Source organism: Cynara cardunculus, assembly GCF_001531365.2.
Source record: "Cynara cardunculus var. scolymus isolate 2C chromosome LG 6, CcrdV1, whole genome shotgun sequence".
NCBI lineage: Eukaryota > Viridiplantae > Streptophyta > Magnoliopsida > Asterales > Asteraceae > Cynara > Cynara cardunculus.
The window spans coordinates 784,537-794,243 of record NC_037533.1 but is presented as its reverse complement, the minus strand read 5'-3'; the positions used below and the strand labels follow the sequence as shown (position 1 = coordinate 794,243).

At 35.3% G+C, this 9,707-nt stretch overlaps 1 protein-coding gene across 1 annotated transcript; it reads right to left on the bottom strand.

The window, feature by feature from the left end:
- Positions 1-823: 823 nt before the first annotated feature.
- On the bottom strand, positions 824-9,495 carry LOC112514629 (kinesin-like protein KIN-4C). The gene is made up of 27 exons (XM_025121205.1): positions 9,367-9,495; positions 9,082-9,228; positions 8,734-8,883; positions 8,381-8,628; positions 7,908-8,077; positions 7,491-7,615; positions 7,332-7,368; positions 7,117-7,208; positions 6,917-7,033; positions 6,722-6,835; positions 6,517-6,600; positions 6,250-6,436; positions 5,875-5,975; positions 5,132-5,230; positions 4,929-5,042; positions 4,346-4,462; positions 4,165-4,245; positions 3,933-4,004; positions 3,751-3,844; positions 3,644-3,669; positions 3,391-3,476; positions 3,210-3,281; positions 2,893-3,120; positions 2,670-2,805; positions 2,115-2,210; positions 1,511-2,038; positions 824-1,322 (listed from the first exon to the last, which is right to left on the bottom strand). The coding sequence occupies exons 1-27, from the start codon at positions 9,493-9,495 to the stop codon at positions 993-995; spliced, it is 3,780 nt and encodes a 1,259-aa protein (XP_024976973.1). The 3' UTR covers positions 824-992.
- Positions 9,496-9,707: the final 212 nt, after the last annotated feature.

Genomic DNA, 9,707 nt, shown 5'->3' with positions numbered 1-9,707 from the left:
TATTTATTAACTATAGAAAGTAATTATATATTATTAATCATTAAGTTTTAATAAAATATTATTATAATAAATAAATATGCTTATTTTCATTAAAATATAATAAAATATGTTTATTTATATTAGAACGTATTATAATATATTAAGGGTGAGGTTCTTACGCATTAAGCATCAACCAGTGCTAAACCATCAACCACCGTCACATAAAAGGAGGTCATATCATCATATATATATATATATATATAAGAAAAAAAATTGCAAAAAAAAAAAAACCCTATGCACCGAACAATGTGTAGTGTTAAGTGGAGAGCCATTAAATATGATTTTTTTATAGGTTATTTTTGTAATTTGAATTTTTAGAGAGTTAATTTAGTCAAAATCCAAAAAAAAAAAAAAAAAACCACCAATCATATGACCAATGGGTGGACTAATAGCAGTTAAAATTGGTTATGACCGGACCTTGTTAGGGTCTAAAGCAGTTACCAATTAAGGATTTTTTGACACAATTGCACGAAAGCAAACGAGACTACCTGATTCAATTCAATTTAATAGAGCCCTATTTTTGTTCAATACTTAAATTTGTAAAGGGAAAATCTTCAAATTCATCTCAAAATAAATAATTCAAGAAACAATTTAACAACAAACAAAAGGACACCTCAAAAACTACATTTCCATTTACATTTGCCAAAAATCCTTCAAGAGTCTTTACAATTCAACATAAAAACAAACAAAAGTAAAAATGCACCACAAGAATCAACAAAGCTTTGGTTAAAAAGAGTCATCATCACTGGCAAATAAGAAGAGGAACAAATTCAAATGATTTTACAAATGTAAGATTGATCAATCATCATACATAAAAAAAACGCATCTTTTCATCGTACCAAAAAGAGACCGTCAACAATGAAGAATTAATGACCGATTCCCTATTCTTTGGTTTGATTCATTGATCCTAGTTTTTACGTTAATCATGCCAAAGAAAAGTGAATTTAATTACCTTAAACCCCGTGATTCTCTTTCTCGTTTGCCGTTGGTCTACGAGGAGCTTCTGCATGATCGGCTTCCTTATTCACCGTTGAATCAACGGACTGTTGTTCGATATTTCTGTCTCTTAAAGGGGCATTATTGGCATTTGACATTGCAGATCGCATAGCTCTAGGTAACCTCAATGGGATACTAGTTTCAGCTGTGCCACTACTCTCTTGTTTCTTTGGAGCTTCGGGTTCTGCTACTTGCGGTTGGTCCGATGACACTGGAATGAGTTGGATTTGTACTGATTTCCGCCATTTCTTTCTAGGGGCATTCGGTTTTGGTGCATTTGGTTTCACCTGAAAATAATGACATTAAAAATTGAAACACACAACGGAAAAAACAACTTACGAAAAAGTTCAAGTTATTAAAGGGCTACGTTGGAACTCAAATACAGAACAAAAGCAAGATTTGCATACATCCTACCATCAGACTTTACATTTATATGAGAGATACCGAATTCGTTTGGTTTTAGTCTAAAACTTACAATTTTATTTCCGATGTCGGATAACGGCTTTCTTTTTGAGCCATCGGCGTCTTTAGTCTCAGCAGGCTTATCTGCAAGGGCTGCCTGAAGTAGCATTGCGCCATGAGTTGCAAGTGCGCTGCTGCTTTTCTCTATTTCCTCAGCATCTGATAAAATCACGTTGTCTTCCCCAGTAACCAATGGTCGCGAATCAGACTCCTTGGCAACTGCTACTTCTCGGTTACTACATTTTCTGGGGTGGCACTCACACAACATGGAACAAGCACCCCTAACAGCTCGGCACTCGCATTTCATTGTTTTACAAGAAGAGGACTTGCTGCATGAACAACAAGTTTCCGATGGTGGTTTCTGAATCACATTTGTATCTCCTTCATTTGAAGATGTTTTTTTCGATGTTCGTTTCCGTTTATTCCCCCACTCATCCTCGGAATCTATTGAATATTCAGGATCAACTTCAAAGTCAGAATGTTCTGACTCAGATGTGTCCATGTCTTCCAATAACTCATAAGCTATGGAGTTTCGGAGTCCCTGCAAGAAATTTACAAAAATTACTACTACTTCTGCAAGAATTTGAGATCTGAGCAGAAGGAAATTACAAAAATACCTTCGGTCGCAGATCATATACATGCCCTTCGCTGTCATCTATGGCGGAAACTTGATTGGTTGTCTTTTTCTTGAAACTCCTTGACATGATGAGCTTCTGCTAAATAACAGCAAATACTTTCAAAGTAAGAAAAATGATTTTTTTCCTTCACTGACACTTGCAAGACTAAGGCATGTTTGGCAAATATTAACTAGCTTATTTTTCTAACTTATTGAAAAAGCCCATCTGACAAGACACTAAGATATATACGGCTAGCTTTTTGAAAAGCTAATTCAGATAGTTTATTGAAACTTTTCTCCACTTATGCCTCTTTATATTTTTCTTTTAGGTCATTTTACAATGTCATCTAGCTTATAAGCAAATTTTTACCAAACGTGACTAGTTTATCGGCTAACAGCTAGCATATTAGTCAACAACCAGCAGCTTTTCAACTAACAGTTAGTTTATGAACAGTTAACTTCTCGGCTAGTTTGTCAAACATAGCCTAAAACAAATAAACGTTTTTGTTTCAAGACGAGAAATGAATCTCATACATAAGAAAAAGATTACACAAACCTTGAACTTCTCAAGCCGACTGAGCTCTGCCTTCTGCATTTCCACTTGTCTTATCAAATTGACTATTTTTTCCTTCAAACCTCTTATCTCTGAATCTTTCTCTCTACAATCAATTTCTTTATCCCATAGCTGGCACCTTTAGAAAAGGAAGATATTTTTTCAATTGAAGTTCTCAAACAATCCCTCATTGATAAAAAGCCTGAAACTTCAAAGCAATGAATACCTTGAAGAGGATGCCAGGTTGAACAAATAGTTCATGATGTTTTTGGCTTCAGCAAGAGAACGAACTTGATTCCAGCGACCTCTGCCACTAAAGGCCCGTTCGCGCTCTTCTGCTTCTGACAACTGCGAGGCCATTGAAACAATAGTGCTGGATGAAGTAGCAAGCATATTCTCAAGAGCAAATATCCTTGAATTTCTTGCACCAGGCGACATAGTCTGAGCACAATCACTGCAATACCCCCATGAAGAAACCAAATAATTCAATGAGCAGATAGAGGGAGGGAGTAAGCAAGGACATCAAGGTGAAATCAGCAAAACCTTAAAGTTGTTCGCTTTGCGGCATTTGCTTCATCCTTGAGTTCTGATACCTCCTTAGCCATTTTAAGCCTCCTGGAATACCATATTCACAAAAGTAATTCAGGAAAGAAAGTAACTTATATACTAAAAAGAATGCCTAATCATCAGAGTTTGTTGAAAAAGAATTATTATCAACACTCACTCTTCCTTCTGACGCTCATATTCACAACGTACTTCATGCACACGGACAGTAACCTCGAGTTCATGCTCAATTGCTTGCATCAGTGCCTATTGTACAATTTGAGATTATGTATTTAACAATACAAAAAATTTCTATGCAAGCAGAGTGATAAATGGAGCCCATTAATTGCTAGACACTTATGAGTACACATATCGACAAAAGCAGTTTACTATGATTCGAGTAAAATAATCAATTCTGCATTCAATTAGTATACCTGAACTCCAGGGCCACTGCTATTTCCTGCACAAGTGTTTGCACCAGTAAATGGTTAAAAGGTAAGATAAAAACATGATTGAATAAATAATTTTGGTTGAAATTTACCAAATGTTTCACGTGAAGAAGCCTTCCGTGATTCTAGCAACTCCTTCAATCTTTTTGTAGCCATAGAAGCTTCTTCTGTCTTCCGTTGCAAAACCTACGGTAAGTACAAAGATATTGGTGCGTGAGTTAGAACAACAAAAAAGGGAACCAAGTAAATAAATAACAGATTATATGCAACTTACCATTTTCTGTCTTTGATTAAGAGCTAGTAGCTTATGCATCTCATACTCATTTCTTCTTCCCTCTTTCTTAAGCTGTTCATATTACAAATAGCAAGAAATGAAAATATAAGAAGATACTGATATATCAACATAAAAAGAAGGTCCAAGTTTTAACAAGATCTCAGATAAATAAATATGAGAAACATCATTCCAAAAATGATGATCTGAATTCCTTATATAAAAGTATCTATACCTGAAGTACTTCCTTCTCCCTTGAGGCCTTCCATAGTCTGAACTGCTCAGATTCTTGCTTTATCTTTTGTTGTAATTGAACCTAAACATGCATAATCAAAGAAAGATTAGATGCATGGATTTAATGAAATATTGTTTTTGAAGGTGCTGCTTAAAAAGCTTCTTCAAAACAGAAATAAGACCTTCTGTGTTTTGATTCTATGAATCTCATCCTGAAGTTTTTTGGCTGCCTCATCGCTCCTTTGTTTTTGTCTTAGCAGTTGTGCTTGAGCATCTTGCTTCTTCTTCAGCTCCACAACCTGAAGTTCAAGGACATTATGGAGTTATTACTCTCAAGATAGCACACAAAAAATTGTTACTCGTAATTTTATTGCTTCTTTGGTCAAACATTAATACAAAAAGTTAGCAATATGATTTTGATCCACAAGATTTTCCATAATTTGAAAACTTTTGATCATCTTGTCAAGGTAGGTTGTGCATTTATCAAAAGATTATGTTGATATAATAGTAATTTACATACATGGACAATTGCTACAATTTTATTTTGACAATATTAATGAATCTATCACATATAACAAGACTCAAATACAACGAATAAGACTCACAACGGTGTTGTACAGTAATGCCCTTTGATTTCACCTGTTTCAGCTTAAGAGAAGTCCAATTCTATTTCTAACATGAAATTCAGATTGGCTTAAATTGAACTTATACAAGCTTTACCTGATTAAAATCAACTTACTAAATTTTCTAAGATAATGGACTCACCTGTGCCTCCAAAAAGTTCAACTTCTGAAGATAGTTTTCCTTCAACTTCTGAGTGCTATCATCAGAGGTGGAAGAAATATTTGCAAGGTTGCACCTAAGTTGCTCAATCTCTTTCTGTCAATCAATCATAGAAATAAGGGGAAGAGGTTTTAACTTCTTTGCTTAAAATTTTGAAGGAATCAAGAATGAATGACGGAGAAAACCTGCAAATTTCTCTTTTCCTGTTCTAAGTCTTGAACTTTCTTCTCATAATGTTGCTTAAGAACAGAGGTATCACCACCCGCAAACCGCTTCATTTCAGCCTTTCATGTATTTACAGAAAATTAAGAAAAAAGTTAGCAGCCTAACAAGTGACCTTAGAAACATAGTGCATTCAATGGGAACACTAAAGGTGTTGGCTTGACATTATTTTTCAGACCAACACATCATAGAGTTTTATCTTTTGACAAACAACTTATTGTTTAGTAGTGGTTTTCCATACTTTTGTGGCTTGTGCCAGTCATAGCATCCAAATATATAGTACTCTTCAAAGATCTTTGAGCTTAAATGGTTTTCACATTGCTATTTCTAGCTGGCCTTTCTCATTTAAGCAGTGATAAATACCAACTTCTCAGCTGTTCAACTGCAGAAGATTTCAACTTTTGAACAATCAATGAAATGGGAAAGTCCAGTTGCTTAATTCACTTTGGTAGTTCATGCCAATATAGATGTATTAAATTTGCATATCTTTCCATCCCTTCCTGTACCAGATATAGTATGTCTGCCACTTTAGGTGATAAGTCATGTATCTATGTTGACAATAGCCTATTAACTCATACCAGCATACGTCTACAAGAACCAACACTAGGCAAATTCTGTATTACTTTGAATTCACATTTACAATTTCTGTTGGCTGTATAGGCATGACTAAAAGCTTGGTATAAAGCAAGCAAAAGATAACATTTACCTCCTTTTGTTCAAGTTTTTTGTCCAATTCTTTGAGCTCGTTGTCCAGTTTCTCTTGCAAAGAACAATGTTCTAGCTCCTTCTCCTCATCTTCTGAGTCACCTACATACAGATATGATTGTAAATTGCTTTAATTGCTAACTAACATGAGCAAAGAACATTGACATAAACTGCACTTTTAGTGAAGTTCCACACTATGCTAACTATACAAATTCAACTACATTCAATGAGCACTATGTGAGCATGTGATAAAGTAGAAAGAAACTAAAAAGATTTGGCTTTCGCGTTAGACTTTTACAACATTGCCACTTGTTAAGAATCCTACAAGGATACAATCTGTCTACACTACATTCCAAATTAGTACATAGCAGCTTACCAACAACTTCAGCACCTTTAGAATCAGATTCTGGGAATAAACCACTTTTAGGGTGAAGAACGTTGTCATCCAAATCCAGGTAATCAATAAGTTCACTACGTTTTGAAGTATTCAATCTTCGCAAGCGCAGCAATTCTCCTTCTAATTCTTGAATTTTTGACACATACGTTTTCAATAAATCCATGTCCTGAAAGTTCTGACATGGTCAGGTTTTCCTAATTTAACAAACCAGTACATAACAGAAGTCAAGAAGAAAATTCATTCAACCTGATTTGAGTCACAATCGATCTCATCCCATGGTTTACCATCACGAGCAGATTCAATTTTTAGCAACAACCTGTCTTTCTCAAACTGAGATAATAAAATGTGTCAGAACTAGTTGATTCACGCCACTTGTGATGCAGCATTTTTCCATATTCAAACAAAACAAAGTTGAAAAGGGGAAGAAGCACATTCATCCGTTCTAACTTACTTGAGCATCAATTGCTTGTTTAGTCAAATGTTCAACACTGACTACTTGTTCTTGAAGTTGCTTTTGCAAGTTTCCATTACTTGTTTCAAGCACTGCTATCTTCTGTTTCAAAATCTGGCAAACAAGAGATATATTCTTAAATCCCGCATCTACGTGGATTAAGGGCATGAACTAACAATTTAAAAAATGCCTCACCTGAAGTTCTTCGAACGGTGTGGAAGAGTCACCCTTTACATAAAGAAGCTCAGCTTGCAATTGTTCAATTTGATTCCTCATTCTTTGCATTTGAGCTGTAACTGGATCACGATTCACCTACATGATAAAAGAATATGATACCGTATGATGAAATAATCAATAGGAAGTTATCTTTAACTCTGGGAAGCAATCAATCTTACAATAGCTTTGTTTTGAATGTTACGAGCTCGATTGGCATACTTCAATGTGTTAAGGGTTTCTTCTGCATTCGTGTCTGCTGGACTTACACAAGCTACCAAAAAAAACAGAATACATAATAATAATTATATTAATGCAATTAAATAAGCCATGTGTTAAAGAACCTTAGTTCAATTTCTTTAGAGCTCAAGCATGATAAAGTTTCATAGCATTATACCTATCATAACTGTTTTGCTATTTCCTCCGAGAGAGTCCTGGAAAAAAATGCATTTAAAAGGTGAAACTCCAACACTTGAAACGGAAATGAGTCGTTTCCACCACCCCCTCCCCCCTTAAATTTTTGTTAAGAAGACATTCTACGATGTTACTTCCATACCTGTAAAAGACGGGTTAACTTGCTATCTCTATAGGGAACATGGCCTCCTTCTTTCCGCTTCTTATCATCGCCCAATGCACTTATCACGTTACCAAGAGCTAATAAACCCTTGTTGATATGAATTCCTAAGACCACAACGAACAACAATAGACATCCAATTTAGATAAATCATTAACGTACAACTACACCAAAAAAAACTCAAAAGTATATTGTTAACTTAAAACAAGGTTGCTAGGCACCGAAAGTAAGCACGCTGATCTACTAAATTGACCTGGTGGGGTGGATGAACCAATGATACAATAATATAGCAACTGGACCAGAATTCAATAGCATAGCAATTGAACACATAATGTTCAGAAAAAATTGAGAGAAAAAATGTATATACTCCTAGGCAAAATGTGATAAATGTTATCAAACCTTCCCGTAAACGCATCCCATCAGCTCCTGTTCTTTTTGCCCGTTCTGAACCAGCAAGGTCAACTAAATGAAGTTTAGCACACAATATGTCATCCCCGTTATCATCTCCGTTTGTTATGCCAGCAATTCTTTTTTGTTCCATTGAAATCGTGAAAATGGCATGTGATCGACTGAAGCAATAAAAATGTTGTTTAAGCAAAGTTGATACATCATACATGTAAAATAATTGTTGTCTAAACAAAGTAGATACATAAATAGCTACATTTAGAAAATCACAGTATATATGATATGAAGATATAACATGCATTTTTCAATTATATCAAATTTATGTAGTGATCTTCTTTCAAAAATCTACTCAAAGTAATACTATAAAAGCTACTTAAAATAATACTACATTGCTCAAACGCAAATTAATCTTGGAAGAAAGAGCGATGATGAAGGAACAAACTTGTGGATGTAAACTCAAAACAAACCTTGATTGGCTGTTCATATTTGTGCTTCCAGTCGCACGGCACACAGATCCACGCAAAAGAAATGAAGCCATCTCATCCTGTGAGGTGACTTCAGCCTCTGTTACGCCAGCAAGAGAGATCCCTCCATTAGCTGTTTCCCTTATTTGAATAGGAGCCCTAGAAGGCCCTGCTGGTTTTCCATTCCCCTCCGTTTTAGAATAAACCATTGAACTTGATTCCAATAAATCAAAAACCTCCTCTTTAAATATCTGAAATGTCAAATGATATTTCAGGAAATAATTAGAATACAAAAGAAAATGTGTATAGAATTTACAAATAATGGCAAAAACTTTGAAGACCTCGTTTTTTATTACCTCAATGAAAGATACTCTGATCAAGAACTCGGTATTGCCTTTACTCTCCTCTACTCGTTTGAATATGGTTTGCATCACTTTAGGAATAATCCCGTTACTGCTTTCTCCATTATAGTTTGTCCCCATGGTATAAGTTTTACCCGAGCCCGTCTTTGGCAAAAAATAAACAGCAAAAATCATAAGCTTCAAAATTATAACATATACTTCTAGTCTGTTTATTACGAGAGAGAAGAATCAATATGAAAATAAGATGCTTAACAGCTTGAAACACATAATTGGCTATCATAAAACAAACTGCCCAAGTAAATTGTCAGGTAAAAGATAAACAGAACAGGGAGACCAAAATACCTGGCCATATGCTAACACTGTGGCATTGTAGCCACTAAAAAGTGCATCAACAAGAGGAGCAACACAGTCGTCAAAAATCCGAGAAGATGGAAACCCGGTACTCCCATAGACATAATCAAAGGTGAACGAATGCGAACCAATTTGAACCTAATTCCCATAAAACAACAACTCCGATATTAATCTCATCATTTTTGGCACAAAATTCACCAAAAGAATATAAAAACACTTCAGTCCAAACCATAATAAACTTGAAACTAGCAACTAAATTAGGGTTAGTGAAATCACCTGAGGTTCACCTGGAGTTACACTGATACAATCAGAGCAACCAACAAGAAGCTCGGGAGTAACCAAAGGTCGAACATTAACCGCAACTCGAACAGACTGAGATCCGTTTCTTCCATCGGAACTTTCCATCTCGATTCAGATTGCCAAACCCTACAATTGAACAGCTAATGATAAACCACACAAAACTCGATGTACACATACAATTTCATTCGAATTTGTATGGTTATTCGGATGAGCAACTGTAGATTAAACGAATACTAGAAATCGATTACCTTTGCTAGGGCTTCCAACTCTCTCTGTGTGTATGTGTGTGTATGTGTGTGTGTGTGAGAGAGAGAGAG

Coding starts and splice junctions, on each gene's coding strand:
- LOC112514629 (XM_025121205.1), bottom strand. CDS start 9,495: ATGGAAAGTTCCGATGGAAGAAACGGATCTCAGTCTGTTCGAGTTGCG. Junction 9,229..9,366: donor TAACTCCAGGTGAACCTCAG/GTGATTTCACTA, acceptor TATGGGAATTAG/GTTCAAATTGGTTCGCATTC. Junction 1,323..1,510: donor CCGACATCGGAAATAAAATT/GTAAGTTTTAGA, acceptor CATTATTTTCAG/GTGAAACCAAATGCACCAAA.